Source organism: Trachinotus anak, unplaced genomic scaffold, assembly GCF_046630095.1.
Source record: "Trachinotus anak isolate AG129_WGS33_773 ecotype Australia unplaced genomic scaffold, CSIRO_AGI_Tana_v1 ptg000011l, whole genome shotgun sequence".
Classification (NCBI taxonomy): Eukaryota; Metazoa; Chordata; class Actinopteri; order Carangiformes; family Carangidae; genus Trachinotus; species Trachinotus anak.
The window spans coordinates 17,513,818-17,537,450 of NW_027273862.1; the positions used below are offsets into that span (position 1 = coordinate 17,513,818).

General features: G+C 41.2%; 2 protein-coding genes across 2 annotated transcripts in view; both read right to left on the minus strand.

Annotated features, from left to right (window-relative positions):
• The window catches only part of rras2 (RAS related 2), a 29,138-nt gene extending 20,036 nt beyond the window's left edge, over window positions 1-9,102 (minus strand). Inside the window, exon 1 of the mRNA XM_071488567.1 lies at window positions 8,654-9,102. Coding sequence (XP_071344668.1) covers window positions 8,654-8,755 — 102 coding nt within the window. The 5' untranslated portion in view covers window positions 8,756-9,102. The remainder of the gene's footprint in view (window positions 1-8,653) is intronic.
• Window positions 9,103-12,739: 3,637 nt separating this feature from the next.
• On the minus strand, window positions 12,740-22,861 carry copb1 (COPI coat complex subunit beta 1). The gene is made up of 22 exons (XM_071488566.1): window positions 22,697-22,861; window positions 20,133-20,285; window positions 19,708-19,937; window positions 19,318-19,487; window positions 19,111-19,225; window positions 18,902-18,994; window positions 18,657-18,794; window positions 18,396-18,515; window positions 17,979-18,086; window positions 17,730-17,876; window positions 17,439-17,584; window positions 17,108-17,204; window positions 16,845-17,005; window positions 16,613-16,733; window positions 16,275-16,502; window positions 15,720-15,899; window positions 15,135-15,279; window positions 14,917-15,036; window positions 14,007-14,152; window positions 13,693-13,782; window positions 13,285-13,440; window positions 12,740-13,038 (listed from the first exon to the last, which is right to left on the minus strand). Exons 2-22 carry the CDS (start codon window positions 20,221-20,223, stop codon window positions 12,979-12,981), a joined length of 2,862 nt encoding a protein of 953 aa, XP_071344667.1. The 5' UTR covers window positions 20,224-20,285; window positions 22,697-22,861; the 3' UTR covers window positions 12,740-12,978.
• Window positions 22,862-23,633: the final 772 nt, after the last annotated feature.

Genomic DNA, 23,633 nt, shown 5'->3' on the forward strand with positions numbered 1-23,633 from the left:
GCAGCACGTCAGTTTCCCATAGCCAGAGTTGTTTTTATATGACTTTGAGATGTGAGACCTGATACTGTGGCCAGTTATTCTGAAACAGACAGATGTGTGAACACAGAACAATAGCCAAAAACAACGCAGAGAAACCCGCTGCCCTCTCTGTCTGTCTGACTATCTGACGGGCAGTGACCGGAAAACAAGTGGGGATATCGCAGGTGAAACCTTTCGGAGGGAAATTCTATAAAAAAACACATTGACAATTGTTGTATAGTGCTACCAATAAAATGTAACCTCACCTCAAAGTAGAATTAAAAGTCATATTTAGCACACACTGGCTTTAAACAGTTATGTGATATTGTATGTAAAACTGAAAAGCAGCATGTGAAGATCTGTGACAGTCAGGTTGTACAGTAAGTTGTTTCAAGAAATCAGCAACTGAACCATTAATTTTCTTCTAATAACACTCGAGACAAGATGCACAGGAGCATTGACTTTTTGTAGATTCTAAAAAAACTTTTTATTCTATTTCTAAAAATAAGTCATATAGATTATGTATATAAAAAAAAACTAAAACTATTTAACAACCAGCTTAAACTAACACAAATACAATATGATCTAAAAATACTTAAAACAGAAATATAATCATTATGTACAAGCTTTTTTGTTATCAATGAATGACCTCACTTTGACACAGATGTATTACCACAGTCCTATACAACTGGCCAGTGAACAGATCAGTGCGATTAAATGCACTCCTCACGGGGAAATCGGCGGCAGTTGCTTCTGTATATTAAGTAGAAATGCTCAACAAGCATTTAAAGAGGACACAAACGCGTCAGAATACCATCCTCGCTTGCTGGGCCTATAGTGGGCATCCACAAGGCTACCTGCAGGGCCTCTTCACTTAGGTTCCCCAGTGTTTTCTATGTAAACACCATGAATGTATACAGGGGAAACTAAGCTTTGAGGTGAAATTTGAGACAGACTGAGGCGACAAAGCAGAAAGCCTCTCCTCTCAAACAGCTGAACAACACGCATTACGTTATTCTCCGCTGGAACATAACACTGACTTACTTTTCTTCTTTGACAGCATTTTCTGGCAGAGATCAATTAAAAGTCCACGGAGGGCGAGTTCCACATGGCTGCCAACATGCCAACAACAGACCCCAATGTTAACCTTTCTATCCAACTCTGTCCAGATTCCTATGACTGCTGCTGATGATGTTAGCTGTATCTTTGCTACAGGCAAATGAAAGGATGAATGGCTGTTTGATGACCAGTTCAAAAGAGGCTCTAACAGCACAGGTCAGATCATAGATCAAATCTAGAGGTCATAAAACCACAGCAGTTACAGTGTTTCAGTACAGGTACCCAAACAACACTTCTCCAATACATTACTCTCAGAAATGTGAACATGTTTGTTTCATTTATTAGCAAAAGAAGCCAACGCTCTCAGGTGTGAAATGTTTTCTAAACACAAGCAGCTTTATGAGAATATTAAACTATTAAATAAGTGAACAAGATTATACTGCAAATATGATCTGACATTCAATATCAGTTTTTACTACTTGACACCAAAATGCAAAGACACACACTGTTATTCATTCTTATATACAAATAAATTATTTTTGTACACAGTAAGTCATTTACTCCATCAACCCATAGCTAATAGTCTGTCTGTTCTAGATTTGTCCCCCGCTGCAGGTATTTAATCAGATTTAACAATTGTATGGTTTTATATATTTTTCAGTCTGTGATTTTAAAAGAGATAGCAGTGGCTGAAAAAAATCATCTGATCTCAGATCTGTGACATCTGGTGGGCAACATTCTGGATCACACGTTCGCCTCCGGCAAACAACTTTGCTCTCCACAGCAGAGAAGATGCGAACCGTTTTGAAAAGCATCCGATCGCTGACACCACACAGCTTACCATTAAGTTCCTATCTCATCGACCTTAAAACATGCAGTAATTTGTTTTTGGTTTAAGTTTTACAAATCAGAATTTTTCACTAAAGCCTGTATGTAAAGCTTCTTACACAGAGCTTGTGTAACTGCTGCATTCAAGGCTACATATGAGGCAGGGTGTGAGTGGATGAGCTGGATAATCTGATCTGATAATCAGCGGCATTTTTTTTTTTTTCTTGAAAGGAGGCATCATACACTGTACCCCTGCCAGATAATAAACATGGAACAGCTCAGTGTCGGGGATAAAGCTCTTCTGCCTCTGAAGGAGAAAACAATCGTGCAAACAATAATGTAACATAACTCTTCAAAAGTGCTGACGACATGATAGTTATTTTGGAAAAGCAAAACTCATTTATAATAAACACAGAAGAAGTGTGCAGAATGAGGAAGAACACTTACAAAAGGAGGGCGGGCAATGCGTATAAACCCATTTGTGTAACAGTAAATCTACTCCTATTAGTTCCTTTAATTGACAGTGGATTCTCCTTACTATTAGACTGACTACAAAACACGGGTACAACATATATAATCGGAATGGAATCAAAAATATTTTTTAAAAAAACACACAAAAATAATCCAGTTGTAGTGATGTCTTTATTTTACATTTAGCTATCACTGATTAAGAGCGGGCTTCCTCCCAGGATAGTCATTAGTTTCTCATTAGCTGGGAGCGAAAGGGATGACCTGCTAGTCTCCTGAGCTTTCCCAGATGGGTGGGAGTGTCTTTACAGATCCCTAACTCCCTTTCATATGAACATTCCTACGTGTTGCATGGGATTTTTCCAGGTTCAAGTAAACTGCCTCAGCAACAGGATTGTATTTGTCCACGTATTTAAACAAAACTAAAAACATAAAAGGCTCACGAGTGGCTCGTGGTGCTGCAGTGTTCATTACATCCAAAACTATGAAACTGTTGGATGGTACAAACACTGACGTGATTACACATCTAACTATAGAATCTAACTTGTGGTACCCGAGGAAAGGCCAAGCGGTTATTATAATCAAAGGGACTTATTTCCTTAGAAGCATGAACATGCTCAGCAAATTTCATACAAGGCTGCCCATTACATTATAAGATGTATACGATTATAATTATAACAGGAAGTTTAGCCTGAGGATGGCACAAGAGAAAAAAAATGTACAGTGTTAAAATTGAAATGGTTCATCTTCAGGGTAGCAAGAATGAGCTCTGTTGCAACGAGGAGAATAATCTTGTATAGATATGTGTATGCTCTGGACACAGCAAAGCCAGTGCAACACAGACACAGACCACAATGCCTGCTGAGTCTTACCTGACTGGTCGCACAAAACTGTATTCAGAAATACACATAGGCTATATCAGGTTAGAGTGCAATGTTCGCTGAAATCCGACACGTAAATGCAATCGTTAAGTATGTACACTTGTGTGGTGACACGACAATGAAGAAGGTGCACAATATCTCACCGAAGGTTTGTATGGCAAAGCGTGTGTAAGGGCTGTGACCAATGTAGCAGCACATTAGTCAAACAAGAGCAGAAGGTGGTGGGGAAGAGAAAATGAGGCACAGCCGAGCAGAGCTGTGCTCAGTGCATGTAAGCTATTGTGTTAAATATCATTGTCATTATATTACTATATTATATTGGAAGTTATTATTGGAGCACACTAGCATGAAACATATATTAGTGTGAGTGTAGCCCTGCCACCTTGCCGTTAACTTAATCTTGAAAAGGAATCAGAATGACAACTAGCTATTATCAAATCGATCAATCAATCAATCATTCAATCAATCAATCAAATCAAGAGTATTTTCAGCTGTGATATACACCCTGCACACTGTTAACCGGATGGATGATTCAGAAGCAAAGTCACTGTCAAACCCTTCACAAAAACAGGTCTGCAGGAATTGCCTGCACGCAATTTGAAGAGGCCCGCTTTTTTTTTCTCTAAGTGACATAATACTGAAAGGTTTTCTCCTGTATCTTTAAATATCATATTTGTTGTTTATATATTTACATCTACGTTTTTGTTTTTTTTTTACTTTATGGTTATAAGTCATGATGTGAAAACCAACCAACTGTGTACTTGCTCTCATTGTGGTTATTCTGTGTGAGAAATCAACAGGTGAGCCTCCTACTGAGCTAAATAAACAATGAACTCTCATCACCGGCCCTCATAGGCGCACACACACACACACACACACACACACACACACACACACACACACACACACACACACACACACACACACACACACACACCTACCACAGCTGAAAACCCCACACTTAGACAGAGTTTACTGTCATACAGCTCAGTCTTCCATTACATAGAAAAGATATGAACTCCCTTCAAGGAGATAAAGAAAGGTCAGAAAATAAATGGAATTGTTTGCACTCAGCGGTGTGGCATGTGACACATCACTGAGCCAGACAGAAAGCTACAAAAAACAGCCTGCATCCAAAAATGGGCTGAGAGTATGCCGTGCTCAGTGCTACATTTAACAAAGCCTCTCATCTAAGTCGCAAACACATATGCACAAAGCGTCGCTGCAAACACTTTGCCTAACCACCTGTGGCTGTTTCTGAGAAATGCAGATGAAACAGCCCCCATGACATTGAGCTCCGACACTACTATCATTACTTTACCCTGCCTCCACATGCCCAAGGAGGGCTGCCCTTATAATCTATGTTTATTCTATTGAATTACAATTTATGGCAACATTCCTCCCAAATGACCTCACATCTAAGTAATTGCAGCCATGTTAGAAAATATGTGAGATATGTGGGAAGGGAGTAGGAGTATAAGAGAGACAAAGAGAGGTCACTCATACACTTCAGCTGTAAATCTGGCTGAGGTCTAGAAAAATCCTCAACTAATCTGTCTGGGCTTGATCAGTCAGGATGTGCTCCACTGCCGAGGGCTGCCACCACCCTGATATTAGCAAGCATGTGAGCAAGCAACACCATGCTTTTCAGCCGGCAATCCGACAACACCACCTCTCACAATAGAGCCGTCTCATTCCAGCAGCTTCTTCGGCTACTCTGAGTAAATCAGGCATGTTTTTGATATGTCATTATTTCTGGGATAAAAACAAACCTACAGACACACACATGCACACGCACCACCCCACATGCAGTCTTCACATGGCCAACGTGAGTCATGTTTTCCCTTACTTGGGACGCTTCCTCCCTCACAGACGTCACATTAAACAACACACTGTGCTCCACAACTTCTGTCAGATGACTCAATGTTATGTCATCCCAATGCTATTTCAGCTTGAGTCAACTGCTTGGCATTGGAGTGGCCAGCAGCTCCAAGGAACCTGCCACTCCGTTATTACTAGAGATATCATCTTCTGTCCTCTGACTCCCAGAAATCCCTGCTTCAGCACAGTAGCCTGCCTTTGGTGTTAGACTCCTCAATATCGAACCTCAGTACTTTTAAAAAAAAAAAAAATGAATGAAATGTACGCAGAGAAACAAGAATCGAAAGCTGTGTTCAAAGTTGGCATGAAATGATTCATAGTGCTGTTTACTCACTCAGTCACATATTTTCTGATCTAAATCATCGAATTTTTTTTTTAATGTGGGCAAAGATTTTGTACAGCTGCTTGTGTTAAGGCGACTTCAGGAGTTTGGAATACTTTGCTAAATTTAAAAAGAGAAGAACATGTTTGGATGGTGTTCAAAAATGTGTTGGTATCCAAAACAGAAATTAAACCGATTCAAATGAAACAAGATTGAAACGTGCTTCTTAAAATGGTTAGTGTGTCGTGGTCACACACAACCACCCCTAAATCTTGCACAGACACACACACACACACACACATTCCTGCACACAAAAACTAGAACTACACTACCTCAAGTAGCCTATTTTTACTGGGCTATTAATAATACTAACAACTTACCTACATGATGACAGGATCTCAAATGATGATAAATTGTCTCACCAGCAGCCAAGTGCACAATATTGAATTGTTTTTCTGGTCGTGAAGTTGATGGTAACTACATCCATTTGAAATGGAAGCAAATACTGTTTGTGGAAAAAGTAGTTGTAAAAATGTTAACCAGCAAATCATCCAAGAGTTACAAAGAAAGGTTTGTGGGTTATGAACTTTTGACACTTGCAGTAGTGCTGATTTGTTTCGATCAGCCTGTCCTGTGATGACCGTCTGGAATAATAATTAGTAATACTGCAATTATTCTTGGTGAAAGTTACATCAAGTACTTCATATTTTTGGCAAGAGACATAACACTGAATCTAATTAATACTCTGTCAAGATAACCACTAATACACACACACACACACACACACACACACACACACAGACACAAATATACACACACAGCTCCAGTGACTCAGGAAGCAGGTCATGTTTTTCCATACAAAACTAGGAGGTCCTAAGAGCCGCAGTAGAGGGACTTCCTTTGCCAAAGGGCCAAATTCCACATGGTCCATGACCATTAACCCACCCAGGCTGACTCAGACCCCCCCTGAACCCCAGCCCCACCCCCAATCCTCACAACACTCAACACAGTTCCAGGGAAGACCTGGACTTCACAACCAGCTGTTAGGTCTTTTCCCCTGGCAGGCGACTTCTAGAAATTTCTGAAGAGGACGCAGGTTCTCTTCCTGCAGTCAACATCTCAACCTCTTCCACTGTCACGGCGTGTCAAGCGTGAGAGGAAATTAACTGCGGGTCACACTGAATACAAAATACACAAAAAAACGCGGCCACAAAACGTGGATGTTCAAGTAAAATCCCAAAACCACACTGACACCCTTTACTGTTTGCTTACCAAATTAAATTTATGGCAACAGGAGGATGCGGACAACTTGAATATATCTTCTAAGAGACTGTAACAGGCGGCGTTGAACTCACTCACCTAGCAGAAATATTACTCTTTAGGTCATTCAGAATGAGCTTTTGATTGATATGGATGTTTGTCTTCTAGAGACTCCTCAGCGGAAGCTGCAGCTTTGTTGCTAAATCTCTGTTACTATGTAAATCCACCTTACGATAAAACAATCTTTGAAAGACCTATCAAATGTCCCTTTAAAAGCAGATATCATCAAGTATCATCTACCAACAAACACTGACATTTTTGAGATAATTCTGGTTTTATCAGCAGCAGCATGTTGTCATTTTACATTACAAATGAAAAGCTTCACAATTACGACACCAGTGCTGTTACCATTAGCACATGAAATCAAGTGAAATGTCTTGTGAGTGTGTGTTTCATGTTCAGCTGTAAATGCTCCCCTACTTCAGGTCAGCAGGGTCAGGAGGCTAAGGCAAAAAAATCTGTGCCACAGCTATCTGATCCCTTTATAGTTAGTATGCAGTTAATGAGCTTTTTGAACCCTCATTAGTCACAACTCCCTCCAACACACACACACACACACACACAGCTTTTCACCCCCACTCTGAAACGTGTGCCAGCTCACTATTGTCTGAGAGTGTGGAGACATGCAGCTGCCTGCAGTCTGGTCTCCTGGAAGCCAGAACCAGCATCAGTAACACACTGACATGGGGGGAAACACACAAGGCAAAGGGCAAAGTTTGTCATCCCTTTCATACAGTGTGTGTGTGTGTGTGTGTGTGTGTGTGTGTGTGTGTGTGTGTGTGGGCTTTTTAGAAAGGAGCTCGCCTCCTTAAGCGACTGATATGAAAGCCTGGAAGGTCAAAGCGAGGCAGGCTGTGTCTGCAGTCTGCTGGAATGCAACCAGGGAGAGAGGGAGGTGAACTGTTTACATGCCTTTCATATGTGACACAGATGAGTTTTCAAGTAAGCTGCTATAAACCTCGTGAATTATCTCTCGGGGGGGGTGGGGGGGGGGGGGGGGGGGGGGGTGGAGGTAAACTTTTGTTTCTAGCAATCTGCACATTAGTGTGCTGCCTGCCTGCCTGCCTGCCTGCCTGCCTGCCTCTACTGGGGGGGGGGGGGCTCTGAGTCAGGTTAACCAGCAGCTGGCCTTGGTGAAAGTCTACACCTGAGCACCAAAGTTAATCATCTTTCAGTGGACATTTTGTGCCGCTGCAGCTTATTTTACAGTCAGTCGACTCTTACCGGATTTTCTGTGTCTGGTTCCCATATTTCGAACGAGATCTGGACCACTCTGGTGGCTAAAATGCACTCTGATCCCTCCCTGAAGCTACCAGCCCACCAATGACTCTCGAACAGGGGCTAATGTGATTTTTTTTTTTTTTGAGCGACTTTCTCTGCACTGTTCTCTCCTTTTTTTTTTTTTTTTTTTTTTTTTTTTTTACCCTCCTCTACTTCAGGTCTCGGGATCTCTGGCTCTAGCAGACTTAAATCCTAAAAGAGTGGCAACAACGTAGCACGGGCTCTAAATCTGCTACTTGGCTCTGCACAGTTCAGAAAGCAGGACCGCTTTCCTTTCTCTTTTGACGAGCGGCTGTAAACTGCAAAGTGGAAGTGGACCCGTGGGCAGTCGTCGCGTTGAGGTGACAGCCGTCCCTCCACGCTGAGCTCACAACACGGTCCTCCCCACCTCACACCGACATCCCCCCGACAGCCCCTCGGTAAATAGTTGTAGGCCTCGGCAAAGTAGCCTGGAAGAAAACAGACCCCGGTATCCGCTTACGGGGTTCCCGTGTCTGGCCTCCCCCCCCCTCCTCCTCCCCTCTGTTTCGCCGTGTTTTCGGATATAGCACAGAAATCAAAGCAGGAGGGCTGGGGAAGGCTGAACGCTACCGACCTGAATAAACTGGATGGTCAGGGCCGATTTCCCGACACCTCCGCCGCCGACCACAACCAGCCGGTACTTCTCCTGCACCGAGCCGTCCTTCCAGCCAGCCATCGAGGACACTTCGCTGCGCTCGCCGCCGCCGCCGCCGAATCACCAGTGAGCAGCAAACACCCACTTTTCTCCTGTGAAAGACTGACGAGGCCCTGCAGTGGAGACACCGGGGCGCAGAGAAAGAGCCCGGAGAGGCGCCGAAAATGACTCGTCGCTGTAGTCCGATTTGTGCACGGCCGGAAAAACAGGGATACCGGAGCTACGGGCGCCTGTCCATACGCCTGTCCGTGTTTCAGCCTTCTCGACAGCACTGCGATGTTCAAGATGTGGATCTGATAGTAGGAGTGATCAGCCGGGCCAGTACTTAAGTCTGGCGCTAGGGGCCCTTCTACAGGCTGTGAGGGACTGCCTCAACACCCTCCTCTATGCAAACATAGCCTACCCACTCACACACACTCACACACACACACACTGCCCTAACCCACTCTGCAGCCCTGTCCTGAGACTTATATCAGACACCCCTGCAGTCACATTCCTGTCCTCCAACACAGCCTTCCTCATACGAAAGCAATGCCTGGTGACTGTAATTACACCCAGTTATACAGTGATAATAAATGTGTCCCTGCAGCTATTATCATAATGCAAACCTCCAGCAATATTAAGCAGCTGCATTTTCTTTAAATATTAGTCTCTGTTTTCACTATGTTGGAGTACATGGATTTACAAAGTAAAGAGTTGTACTTTGGTGCACTACTGGGTGAAAATGCTGACTTCCCCCCTGCCCTGATTTAGACTCACTTTATTAGGGACACCACACTAACACTGGATATGGCCTCCGGTCCCTCTCAAACAGCCTCAGTTCCTCGTGCCATGGATGCCACAACACGTTGGGAACATTGCTTTGAGATTCTGCCCCATGTCGACATGATACACTTCTGCAGATTTGTCAGCTGCACATTCATCTCAATCTCCAGTGCTGTCACAGCCCGAAGATGCTCTGCTGGATTCACATCCGGTGGCTGGTCGCGATTACATTTGTTTTGTGACGTGGTGCATTGTCCTACTGGAAGTAGCTATAAGAAGATGGTAAACTGTGCCCATGAAGGGAAGCACATGTTCAGCAAAAACACTCAGACAGGCTGCGGCATTCAAAGCATGACTGACTGGTATTTAGGGCCCCAAAGTGACCAAAGAAAACGCTTCCCACACCGTAACTTCACCACCACCAGCCTGGACTGTTGACACAAGGCAGGTTGATTCATGCTGTTGATGCCAGATTCAGACTCTACCATCTGTGTGCCTCAGCAGAAATCCAGATTCATCAGACCAGGTGAGCCTGTGCCCACTGCAGCCTCAGATTTCTGTTCTTGGCTGACAGGAGTGGAACCTAACATGGTCTTCTGTTGCTGGAGCCCAGTCCACCTCATGGTTTTGACGTGTTGTGCTTTTTCAAAAGCTTTTCCGCCCACCACAGCTGTAAAGAGTGGTTATCTGAATAACTGTAGCCTGTCAGCTCCAACAAGTCTGCTCATTCTCTTCTAACCTCTCTCATCAACAAGCGCTTCCGTCCACAGAGCTGCTGCTCACTGGACGTTTTTTGTTTTTCACACCATTCTGAGTAAAAACTCGACAGACTGTTGTGTGTGAAAATCCCAAGAGATCGACAGTTTCAGAAACACTCAAACCAGCCTTTCTGAAACCAACAGTCTTGCCATGATTCATGTCACTAAGATCACATTTTTTTCCCACATTCTGATGTTTGAATGAACTTAAACTAAAGCTCCTGACCTGTATCTACATGGTTTTAAACACTGCACTTCTGCCGCATGATTGGCTGATTGCAAAACTGCATACATAAGCAGGTGCACAGGTGTTCAGGGTTCACAGTGAGTCTTTCTAAATGTCTGTATTCCCCAGTGGGACTGCTCCTGAGTCAGGGCCATTACTTATTGTCTCCTTCAATCGTTAGAAAAGCTTTATTAATGCTCAGAAAGTTATATTTATCCATTAAAATGTAATAATTGTCACATTTGATGAGAAGATTATGAGAATAATTCCCGCATCGTTTACCAATATGTCAGACATGATCCTAATACAGAGACATGATTACTGAGCAACAAAATTGTGCAATACAAAAAAGTGATGCTGCACAAATAGGCAAATAAAGAAAAAGGCGACAGCTAAATACACAGCATACAATAATATCACTTTTAATGACTTTTGTTACTCTCAGCTACAACTTTATTGTGGAATATAATATGTGAAAATAAAAAGTGATGAACTCTGGTCTTCTGTGGCTGTAAACGACCGAGCTGGCCTTCTGCCCGAAGTGCAGGCTCAGGCCAGTTCATCTGAAAGGATGGACTTTATTTCAGCGTGTACGAGCACGGCCTGTGTCATGTCATCGTGCCCATCAGATGCCGTGTCATGACAAATCCTGCCACGGTGTTACACCTCCACACCGCCTGCTTTGACACCCGTGGCGCCACCTAGTGTCAAAAGAGAGAGAGAGAGAGAGAGAGAGAGAGAGAGAGAGAGAGAGAGAGAGAGACTGGACCTGAAGCAGTGGACTTCAGTGTGTTGATCACGAGTGGTAAAGTAAGTAAAAAATGGTTTCAGACGTTCCTGTTAACAGTTAACTGAATAAATACAGTTCTGATAGTGTCGCTGAAGCTTCGGGTTACACCCACCTGGGTTCAAAGTCCCGAGGATGGGCTTAGAAAGCTATGAAAAATAATTTTGCTGGAGGAATTCTTGGAATAATATGCAGTCATCTATAAAAAAAAAAACAAAAAAAAAACATGACAGTGGCTAAAGAAATACAGTAGTGCAGATACCCTAGGAGGTGAAAAGCAGAAGTTGTTTTTGACATGGGCCTTGATGTGAAATATAATAAATCCACCATATATTCACTCTTTCACTGACACAGTACAGATCCCTATACAAATATGAAGTTATAAAGAACAGCAGTCCTTCGCTGAGGAGAGTACTTTTTGTCTACATGATAGCGAGCCAAATTAGAAAACATCAGTCCAAAAACACAGGGGGCAAAAACTCAGATCTTAGGTTATGGGGTTTCCCTGTGATTGTAACAATGATGAGTAATACCTACACTCAACCCGGAGAGGCTGCACACAGCAGTTTGGCTGCAGCACTGCTGTCAGATAGTCAACTGTTTACTTTCACAGCTGAAGGTCTGACCTCAAAGTCACCTTCAGCCTTTATCTATACTCTGGAGAGACAGATTTCACAGATACTGTAAATGCATGACTAGGGTTGTGACCTTTTGATCTGGCATATTCCCAGAAATGTCCCTTTAGCTATAAATTATTAAGAGGAGGGCAGGTGGAATACATAGAGCTGTGCCAACACTAATCCATCTCCATCTCATTATCACAGTGCCAGCAAAAACTGTAGATGGCTTTGGGAGTACCTTTGAAGCCAATATATTATCCTGGGTTAGAGAAATCAGGTCTTCGCCTTGGATATGTATTTCCAATTCTTCATGATGTCATTTGGAGGTACTGCCAGGACAAATTCCAATCAGTTTCACACTGTGCAACATATCACTAAAGGCATCTGAGGAATTCTAATTAGAGCCTGGAGCTATGAAGCTGGACACAGCAGGAACTTCAGGCAGGAGTCCTTTCACTTTGAGACACAACCACCTTTTGGTAACAGTAAAATGGTTCTTCGAAATCACTCACGAAAGAGCTAATATTATACCACATGAACAGCCCAACTTTCCAGGAGAAAGCGCTGAAATAGCAATAGTTCATAGCATCTTGGAGTATTCATCCAAACGTTACCCTTCAAACTGGAATAGTTAGTTAACTTAGATGCAAAGTACTAGAAACAAATAATCAAGATTAGAAATGAGGCTCTTGCTCACACTTTTAGAAACAGTAAGCTAACAAAATAGCACGTCCTCATCAATGTCTTTATTTCAGAACTGAAATTGAGAACTAAAATATGTATAAAGTGGAAAGTGTCCAAACTTACAATAAGACTTACAATAGGTGCTTTCAATGAATACAGCATGAAGCAAGTTTTTTTTTCTTTTAATACATATGTTTATTGAAAATAAACAGGACAGGGACATTACTGAGATGTAGTTTCCAAACAGAGGTGATGTAAAAAAAAAAAAAAAAAAAAGAGGACAGAAGCAACTGACCACATAATGTTCTTAACTTGCTGTGATGAAAAGGCTGTAAATTGGGTGATACAAGAGAACAGCAGGTGACTTTTAGAAAGTCAGAGGGATCAGCTGGATCAGAGTTGTCTCAGATGTTTGTCTTTTTTTGGGAGAGGTTGATCTTGTCACCGAGACTCAAGGCCATCCCCTACGGAATGAAGGAGGGAGAAATTATTGCAACAGAAACTATATATTAACAGATTTGATACATACTGGTAACATCACATGTAATGGGTTATTTTAAATATTCACTTTTCTTGCCCAGTCAGCCCAGTTCTATCAATATCAAATTAAAATGTTATCCTTTGAAAAGATGAACTGGTCGCATTGCTTGTGTTGAGGGCAAATAAATTCAACCAAGCCTTTACTTTATGGTGCAGCAGCTGTGACCCACCTGACTTTTGGCTCTAATGCGTATGTGTCCGTTGACAGGTGCCTCAGGCCCCAGGTGGATGGGCTTCTCAATGCTGACATTAGCCAGGGCATCTTCTCCAAAGATAGAACGAGCGTAAAGGTTGGCAGCCATGAAGCCACAGAAGCCAGACAGTGCCTGGTTTAAAAGATAAAAAGAAAAGAGTGGAAAATACTGCACAACAACACAGTATAAACACACTTCAGCTGATATGATGGGCCTGGTGATGATGGTTATAATCGGACCACTACAAAGGCCACTTGTGTTTTTGCCCAACATGAACATCACTGAAAGTCTTAACTGCTTATTTTATTTATCTTCACGAGTCCTGCCAGTTTAAACACCTAGTCTGCTATCATTGCTCTGCTGTACACAATATCTCATACCAACCTTCTCTGGAGTCAGACACTTCATGTTGGTGGACTTGAGGATGTGCTGGAGGTATTCGTTCAGATCAGTGATATTGGTGTTCACTGTCACCTGTGACAAACAAAGACCACTTACAGACCACCCTCAATGTTCACAATTTCTTTATTTTCTTTATACTGTTATTGATTTTTGGTTCCCTTAAAAATAGAAGATGGGAAAACTACAGAACAACACACCTCATAAACATGTTGGAGTTATGTTGCCAGTAAAAACAGATTTTTGTAAAGTCAGTCAGTTTCTGAGAAATGGCTACAAAGAAGAAATGCAAAGCTTACCTTGTTTTCCCACTCAAATTCTGCCCACATCTGTCTGAATTCTGCATCGGTGCAAGAGGCTGGCTGGATGTAATCCATGATATCAATGTGGATGTCACTGAGGACGACGCAGTTTCTGTCGCTAGCAGCTCCCGACACATCATAGACTGCGAAGAAAGAATCAGCATCCCCCAAAATGAGTAACATGCTCTGATTACGTTAGGACTATCCCTAATAGTTGATGCGATGAGACTTAGGTGCCCAAGTTCTGATTGGTTGGTTGGGCACAGGAAAAAAAAAAAAGAAACTCCACAGGAAGTGGCGACAGTCAGTCACAGACAGGCATTGCTAAATTATTAGATATTCATTACATATGTCTGGCAGGAAATCACTAACATTTGCCTATCAACTGTCAACCTTAAACACACGAACTATTAGGCTTGCGGGGACAAGAGAAGCTAAATTACCTTGCTTACTGCATATTTGTGCATTTGTGCACAATGTGCATTTCTCTCTATATTGTGTTGGTGTTCTGAGTTCATAAGTTGTGCGATACTTTGAAATACATCAACCAAGTGTTCAGTCTCCTTGCTGGCTGTTAGACACATTCAGAATCATTACTGCTTTTGTCAGTGTCGTTAACAGGCGGATCACTATCATGGTTTCGTATTTCTCTGTTATGTAGCACAGTGTGAACAGTGTTATTTATAACATTATTTCTCAGGCCTGGAACTCATACCCGCCAAAAATATGTATTTAAATAATTAAATTAATTTCATACATGTTTGACAGATATTTGACTAATAGCTTGGACTAACAACTACCAGCCAGCTTGGAAAATCTTTGATTGGAGGCAGCCCTAGGTTACACAAACCAAAACAAACTAGAGTTGAGTTATGATCTTACACAGACACAAAAATGTGTCTCTTACCAATGTTGCCGAATATAATGCCATTCTCAGTAGAAGCCACCTTGACATTGGCCTTGATATTAGCAAAATCATGAGGAGCCAGAGTTAGAGGTGAAGGTTTCTCAACCAACTTGAGATCACCTGTGGAAAGATAAAACCCATCTTAGTGAAATGTGTACACAGATGCGACTGCCTTGAGTCAGCATTACAAGAGCAGAACCCAAATAAACTAGACTAACCTAAAGTGGCCAGCTCAAGGGTACAGTTCTGAAGAGTATCACTGGTTTGGTTGACCACCAGCACGTCCAACACAATGTCATACTGGTTGACATGAACATAGGCTTCAGCATACACTGGGTCTGAGAAGCCCGTCAGTTGAGTCACCTAGATTGGATAAAATTAATTGCATTTAATTATCAATTATAAAAACACAACTAAATGCACATATTTCCTAACAGTAAGTAATATAATGCTTTTTGTCATTCACTTTGTAACAGGGTTTTTATAGCGGTGCACCTTCATGACAAGGACTTAAGCAACAGTGCAGCAGGCTGAAAAGGAAAAACGTTTTACAGCTGTGCGTCCATGTATCAAAAACAATTACACTCATAGCAACAGCATCATCCTCTGAGGCAAATATCACTCTGAGATCTTAAAATATTTATGCATTATAATTGCAACAATGAATGGGCAAGTTATCAAAACAAAAAAGCAATTTATCTCATATCCAAACAGAAATGACATTTACAGCCAAACTTTGACTCCAACAGTTGAGTTTTTTCCACCAAGTTTTTTCCACCACTAAGATTTCTGCAGGGCTGTACCTTGTTGAGTTTTGAAGCCAGGGGATCAGCAGCCTCCTTCCTCTGAGTGTTGCCCATAGCAGCCAGCAGACTGAGCTGGAACTGGTCCTCCTTAGAAGTCATCTCATTTTTGGCTGTGAGCTGCATGAAGGAGATGGGGTCGTCTGCCTGCACTGTTACATTACGTTTCTCAGACTCTTTCTGTGGTCAGAAAAAAAACACACATGGTTATTCTTAGGGGGATAATAAAGCCTATGGTCAGCCCACAACTGAATCAACACACAACAAATACCTACAATAGCTGTTGTGCGGAATGAACACAAAAATTGCAGTGACAATGAAGATGCTTATGTCATAAATTCTTGAAAACAAAATTTTCCTGGCTTGTAAAACATATATCACATGTTCTACAAACATAAATGCATATTCAATATAAACAAATGAGGTCTGGGTCCAATAATATGAAATTAACACCAAATATTTGTTCACTTCCTTTGCTTATGATAATGCCTTAGCTGTGCCCGACTGTCAGGAGGTTAACTATTGAGTTCAGGCATCTGAGTCAACTGTCATTACCTTTTGTGACAGCTTCTCTTCCTCCAGTCTGACAGTCAGCATATGTGACAGGGATTTGCGGCACTCCTTGTTGAAAATGTCATTCATAAGTGGTGAGCACTCTGACAGGACCTTCAGGCACAGTGAGATGCGGTCCACATCATCGTCTGTAATTGGCTTCTTGGGCAGAGAGGACTTGCCCAGGTGCAGCACAGTGACCATGATCAGCATGGCCTCTGCAACAAACGACTGAGGGGGGGCAGCGCAAGAGCAGGGATTAGAGGGACATGGCAGTTGTTTAAATGATTTTTAAAAAGGTGTTGTCTCTCAGTGACTGTGAAGAGAGGACAATGTCTTACATTTTGTTTCTTTTTGTCTTGAACAATAGCAACATAGCGCAAGGCCACTTTGGTAAGTGTGGTGGCCAGGGAAGCTGCCACATAGAAGTCTCCATCCATCAGGAAGCCTCTGAGTGGAGGTCTGGAACAAGAAAATCAGTGTTTATTGAGTGAGCTGGACAGTAAAACTCCATACAATCAATAGAAAATTATGGGTTAATACTGATACTACTCCTCAATGTGCAGTGTTTACCTATCTTCCTCTTTCTTTGAAGGCCTGGAGGAGCTGAGGGCACTCTGTGTCACATAGGTGCCCATCTCTGTCACCAGCTTCTGGGCTGGAGCAGCACTCACTTCGTCCTCTGGCTTCACCTCTCCTGTCTCCTTCTTTATCTCATTTTCTACAATTGGGATCTGTCCAAGTTAAGACACAGATGTCAGATATCTATGACAATTACAATTAAGTTAGGACTCAATAGTAAGCTTGTGTTAGTTGACAATGATGGACAAACATACCTCTCCCAAGGACCGGCGTACTTCTGTCATCACACTCTGTATGTCTTCCTTGGTGCTGCAGTATTCTCCCAGGATCCACAGTGCTCCCCTGTAGATCCTGAAATATGAGAGTGGTGACAAAGGTCACACACATGACAAATCCCAGCCAAGTCCACAAAACCATTGGCAAATGTGACAACAGAGAAAGATTATGACACGACATTTGGATGACCAAAATCAGACCATTTTCATTCCTCATATAAGGTATATATATTATTATATATCTAAATGAAATAGGCTGACTTTCTGTCTTCAACTATGGTCCTGCATAATATACCCCTGAACGCCTTACTTGACAGTTTTGATAGCGTGGAAGACTTCCAGCATCTTCTCAATGATGAGGGGTCTCAAGCTGTCAAATCTCTGAATGGCCTCCCGTACAAACTCAAGCACATCAGCAGCAGCTGCCTCATTAGTGTCACTTAGGAACTCCATCAGCTGTGAATCACACCAACACACAGACAAATCTTGATGTATTCTTACTATATACATAAACCAACATTTGGGTCTCAAACATCTATGTAAACATAATACATTTAAAGAGCATCTTCTTTCCAATGTGCATAAATAATAGGAGGCTCACCACAGGTATGACATTGGCCGCCATGTCAGGGAAGCGCACGCTGCAAGAGTGGAGAGTGCGCACCAACAGCTGCCTGTATTTATCAGTGTCTTCATGTTCTGTTACGTTGTTTGTCTTGATCACTTCTTTCTTCAAAACAATCACCAACTGGAAAACAAATAGATGTCACTATATTTGCAATACATTTTCTTTTGTCCTTTGTGCTACAGAACAACAACAAAAGCACAGATATATGTGCATGGCACTGACCTCTTCTACATTGCGAGATGAAACAAGGTCCAGCGCCAGCTGCAAGGTCTTCTTTCTGACCTCCAGGTCAGGAGTGCTGAGAACGCGCAGGATGTCCATCACAAGGTCCTGGATTAAAAAGCATTGGTGACAATTAACTTGTCTGAAGACTGAATAGAGTTGATAGACTGTAGGTGCAGACAACTGTCTGCCAGATGTTTTTTGCAGCTTTTGAGTCTTTAAAGTCGACTAAATAAAACTTATTTTGTATAATTTCATGTACATATTGTTAAAGTTTTATTAGTTTCAGTAGAGCTTAAACTGGGGTTAATGATCTTTTTAAAAAGAAATGTCTTACCATAGAGGGCAATGGCCTTTACTATTGATAAGGAAGTAAATTTTAGCAGCAAAACTAAACACAGCCATAATTCAAAGTACCTGGAGTACACGCTCGTGAGTGGGATGCTCCTTCAGTTCAATCAGGCGATCCAGAACAATCAGCTTCACATTGTTGTCGCTCTCCTTGATAATCAAATCAATGTAGCACTGGGCAGCAGCCTGGAGTCCATCAAATAATGTATAAGAGACCGTACCAGACCAAAGACATGACTACTATTGGTTCAAATGTAGTACAATATCAGTGCTGCATAAACAGTATATGGCCTACACAGGATCATGGACAAACTGTTGGTGATGTACCTTAATGGCTGTGGGAGCACTGGAGAGAGTTACAAGAGTGCCAGCAGCCTCATACTTAACAGCAGGGCTGGAGGACTGCAGCAGGTTGTAGATGCAGCGGATAAACCGGGCGCGCTCAGAGGGGTTAGCATGGCAAACCTGACAAAGGGCAAAAACATCAAGAGTTCATACATTAAAGCTGCTCTTCTGCTAGTTCACTGTTATGCTACAAAGTTTCAATTAGACTAATAAAGGCCTTGACTCACTTTGTAAATCAGCTCCACAATGACCAACTGAAGAATGTCACCGAAAGTGTGCACTTGGTCAATACATGTGCTGAGGTAATCCAGAGCACGATCCTGTATGAGGTGAATAGGAGAATGACATAATTTAAGTTAAGACTTTGAGATAGCTATTGTAGGTCTAGTGGCAAACAAGAGCAGAAACAGAAAGAAAAGGACAATATGCTACAGACCTGATCTGCATGAATCAGCATCATGAAAGCATTTCTCTTACAGCTGGCATCTTTCTCATTGACAAGAAAATCATGGATCAACTCTGGAGCATCTGGGATGAGATGTTCAAAGTTCCTAAAACAAATGAATATCATCATCAGCTGCTTGTCCTCCACTAAGGAATGGAGTACAAAGTACTTGTGGAAAGGTGAAGGAGTGGTTTGTACCTATAGATGGTGTAAATGGCCAGGACAGCATTACGGCGCACATAGCTGTGACGGTGCTCCAGGCAGGCCCGGATTGCTGGCATGAGAGGCTCAAGCAATTCAGACTCCTTCAGTTTGCACAGAAAACGCAGAGTGGAGCCACGAATGAACTCATTGGGATGTTGCAGGTCCTAATATTGAAAGACAGATTTCACATGACAATCGGTGAATGATTTTGAAAAATATAAGTGAAACCAACACAACAAGTTTTCAGTAGCTATACGGTTACTACATTATAGATAAAGTAAGCCTCAAATTCAGCTTTTGGACCAGAAATTAGTGGAAGTCAGACAACCCTGCCAAACTGTTCAGTCAGTTCATCTCATGTGGTTCATGTGTCAGTTAGCTTACCTTTCTGTAGGCGTCACAGACCAGGATCATCTCCTGAAGCAGCTTGCCATCTGGAGTTGTTTTGGGAACAATCTCCCAGAAAACCAGCAGCAGCTTCTTGATGGTGTGGTCTTGAAGCGGCAGCACGAAGCGGATGATGGTCATCAGCAGTCCTGGCAACTTCTCACCATTCAGGATCATGATGATGACCTTCTTCAGGGCTTCAGTCTTTGCCTTGATCTCCCCCTTTTCTGTAGAAATATGATTTTTATTATTATCATTACAACTATGAATGTGACCAACGCAGCTTCAAACATGCAATACAGTTTTTACAGATGTTCATCTAAAACTGAGAATATTAACTGATTTGTATTTTCATTAGCAATTAAACATTTTAGTATTAGTAATTTGTCAAGTATAACTAATGTTGGCTGTAGAATAGTTACCTAGATCAGCTTTTAGGCTGACTTCAGAGGGGGGCTCTGAGTCAGATGGAACATTGATCAGAGTGTAACAAACGTTCTCTGCAGCTGTCATTTTGCTGCTGGGCTTGTATCTGTTTAGAAGAATCCCAATAAATGTCACTTCCTGGAAAACACCTATGAGAGACAGAGAAAAAGTAGATTTGAGAAATGGCGGAGAAAACATTTGCACAGACGGATAAACACAAGTGCAGAAAATGTGGCCTATCACCGCAAAGACATCCACATAGACAGAACAAAATCTCTTTACACTGCAGAAACAAGATATATCTACTGTACAGCATCATGTGCATAAAACAGAATAAAGACCTGTGGGCTTGTATTTCATTTGGTTTACAGCAGCTGAGGACAGTGTGGCTGCTTTAAAATGGGGCTGGACAGTTCTTAAGAGGTTTTTAAAACTCAGAGAAGTCATCCAGGTGCCAATCACAGGTCTTACTTTTATTGGAAAAGTGCCAAAAAGAACTCTAAAAAAAATATAGTCTTACCAAATGTAACCACATAAAATTTATTGAAATTTAACTGCAAAGTTGGCAACACATTGGCTGCTTGATAAACACTGTCACTTCACAGCACAAAGGTCCTAGGTCTATATCTAAATAATCCCCTCAAAGAAATGCATTCAGATAAATTGGAAATTGGAAATAATTTAGAATGTATTGTTCTGTCTGTGTTTGCCCTACCATAACAGGAATGTGTTGTTATGCATAAACCAGCAACATCTGAACATGAAACTTAGCTAATTTGCTGAGCAAATATGACAATTATATGAGGCTTCAACCGTCTGAATTAATCAAATCAAGTCAAATCAATTCTGTTTAGTGTGGAATTTGTGTTTCTTCTTACAGTATTACCATGTCGAACTGCAGTGGAGGAATAACATCAAGAGTGAGTTTTGTGCTGAAGCCCATAACTCTGAAAGACAGTCACTTGATTTGCTCAAGTCTGACTGCTGATAGCTCATACTAACTTCGGATACATATTGGAAAGTATGTTTGCACTGAACGAGGACTGTCAATTTTGCCCCCCCCATCACTTACACTGGAAGTGCATTAGTAAGGAATCTCTTGAAGTTCAGTATGACCAGGAGGAATTATTACAACAAGTAAAAATGTTTCAGTGTGCCATATTGGCACCTGACTGTTGTTAAAACAGATTTGAAGATTTGTGAACCTATGCTTTAACCTAAAAAGCTTTCTTAGGCTTATGAGCTGCAGAACCGTGAAAGTTTATAAGCAAATGTCCACCCTTATCTAAAAGGCTGTTTAAGTAATGCCGAATATATTGCTTTCCTGCTGGTGGGTCAGCCATTTTTTTTTAAAATTTGCTTTTGTAAACACTTATTAATAAAATCATCTATCAAAGAGTTTGTGTATTTCATTTATATTATGTTACTCCATGTGCTGAGTTGGATTATTAGATGAAAATTAAACTCTCTGACTTCATAAAAGATGTTGGTATCAATTTCTTCTCGATATAAAATCTGGCAACTGGGAATTTATCTACCTTATATTGATAGTACTGACCAAAATAACTACAATTAAATAAAAATACACACTGATGACTAGTAGCTCACATCTATGCCACTTGGTACCTGTGAACCCAAACAAGACGAGCATGATGCTCCTGAAAGCCTAAAAAAAAATTCTAAAAAGAATTTGGTAACACAAAAAAGCTAAATCTTAAATTACGATGAGCTTGAAGCTACATGGTGGATATTATTGACTGAGAAAACAATCTATATGGTGCCACAGCTGTAGCTGCAACAAAAGGAGCAGCTCTTACACTTTATATTCTACTCCACTGCAATTCAAAGGGAAATATTGTACTACGCAACAACATTGATCTGACTGTTGTAGTTACTACTTTCTTTAAAGGTTAAGATTTTACAAACAAAAAATCGATTAAGTACTCCCACTTTTGATGCTTACGTGTTTTTATTTAAGTAATATTTTCAATGCAAGATTTTCACGTGTAATTTAGTGTATTTACAATGTGGTATTTGCACTTGTTCTTTAGTTCACGACGGAGGTCATATGCATATGTATTTTAAGCTGCTTCTAATTGTAAAAACTCATTACAAAACAGAAAATAGCTGAACAGCAAAAGCAGCCAAAGTTTATTATATAATATATTTATTACATATTATATAATATATTAAGTTGTGTTATTGAAGCAAGTCAAGAAATTATGACACGCAGCGTTAACACCCTCGGACAACACTAAAGCTACTGTCAACGATAAAGCATTAATGGCATTATCTGCTTTAGCAACAGCAGCTGTGGAGCAAAACCTCAATTAAACCAAAACCCCAGTCACTTAGTCGACTATTTGAAAAGTTAGATTAAGTAAGAATAAGAGGTAGGATTAATTGCCAAGTAGCGAACGGTAGCTAACGCCAGCTTAGCTTCTGTCCAGGCTAGCAATGAAATGGAGGACAGTAACGTTAGCTCGCTGTCTTTACAGTTACCACGGCTCAGGAAACAACACATCGCTCATGTTGATAAAAACTAAGCAACATAACCTACCCAACTGCACAACTCTTATCCTCCGAAGTTGCCTTCGATATCCAGTTTCGGATATTTACATCTGTAAAAAGAAAAGCTCCCTTTGCGAGCTGTCTCTCCACCACTTCCTAGTGACGTGGAAGATTATTTTCTGAGCCACATCACTGCTACCGTGCGCCGGAAGGTTCAAACAACGGAAAGCGCAAGAAAAAAAAAGCTTCTGAAAACATCGTGATATTTATCTAAAACTGATCTTTTCAATTTGGAAATTTTAAATTTGTATAATGCTGTAATTCACGCGTGTTCGTGTGCATGTGAATATAAAGGACCAATATCCCTGTACTGTTCCTTAAGGTCTAGATTCTCTGTGGCTTTAATGTAGTTGAAGCCTTGGAGTGTCCAACATTATCAAACAACTTCCACTTCAAAGTTTATTAGTTTATCAGGCCTTACAGCTACAGTCTCCTTCAGACTTGACCCCTTTATCACAAACACAAACAAATAATCTAAAATGCAATATAAAAAAAACATACACACTGATATTAATAAGTAAGTTCCATAAAATAGTACAGTCTATTTTAATGGTATGCAGCACCCTCCAGTGGAATCTCAGCCTTATTGACACAGTAGATGCATGCAAACTTAAATGAACCATGGTCTCAAACTGAGTGTCTTGTTTGTTATTATCTTCCAGGATACAATAATACAGCAACTCATAGCCAGAAGCCCCTAAAACCAACAGTATAAATGTCTGAACTTTTCAGAATTCTTAACTTCCAAAACTGAAAGTGATTTTTTTTTTTATCACTTTCAAAACTGAAAGTGATAAAACAGATTATGATTATGAAAGGTAAACAGCCAAAGAACAATGACTACACTTGTGCTTCTATGGTATTAAAATTTAGTTTATTATAGGATTCTCAATTAACTTAGTGTTCTGTGCGCATAGTTTCTCCTA

Coding starts and splice junctions, on each gene's coding strand:
- copb1 (XM_071488566.1), bottom strand. CDS start 20,223: ATGACAGCTGCAGAGAACGTTTGTTACACTCTGATCAATGTTCCATCT. Junction 18,995..19,110: donor TGCTGATTCATGCAGATCAG/GTCTGTAGCATA, acceptor CACCTCATACAG/GATCGTGCTCTGGATTACCT. Junction 15,900..16,274: donor AAGAGAAGCTGTCACAAAAG/GTAATGACAGTT, acceptor TTCTGACCACAG/AAAGAGTCTGAGAAACGTAA.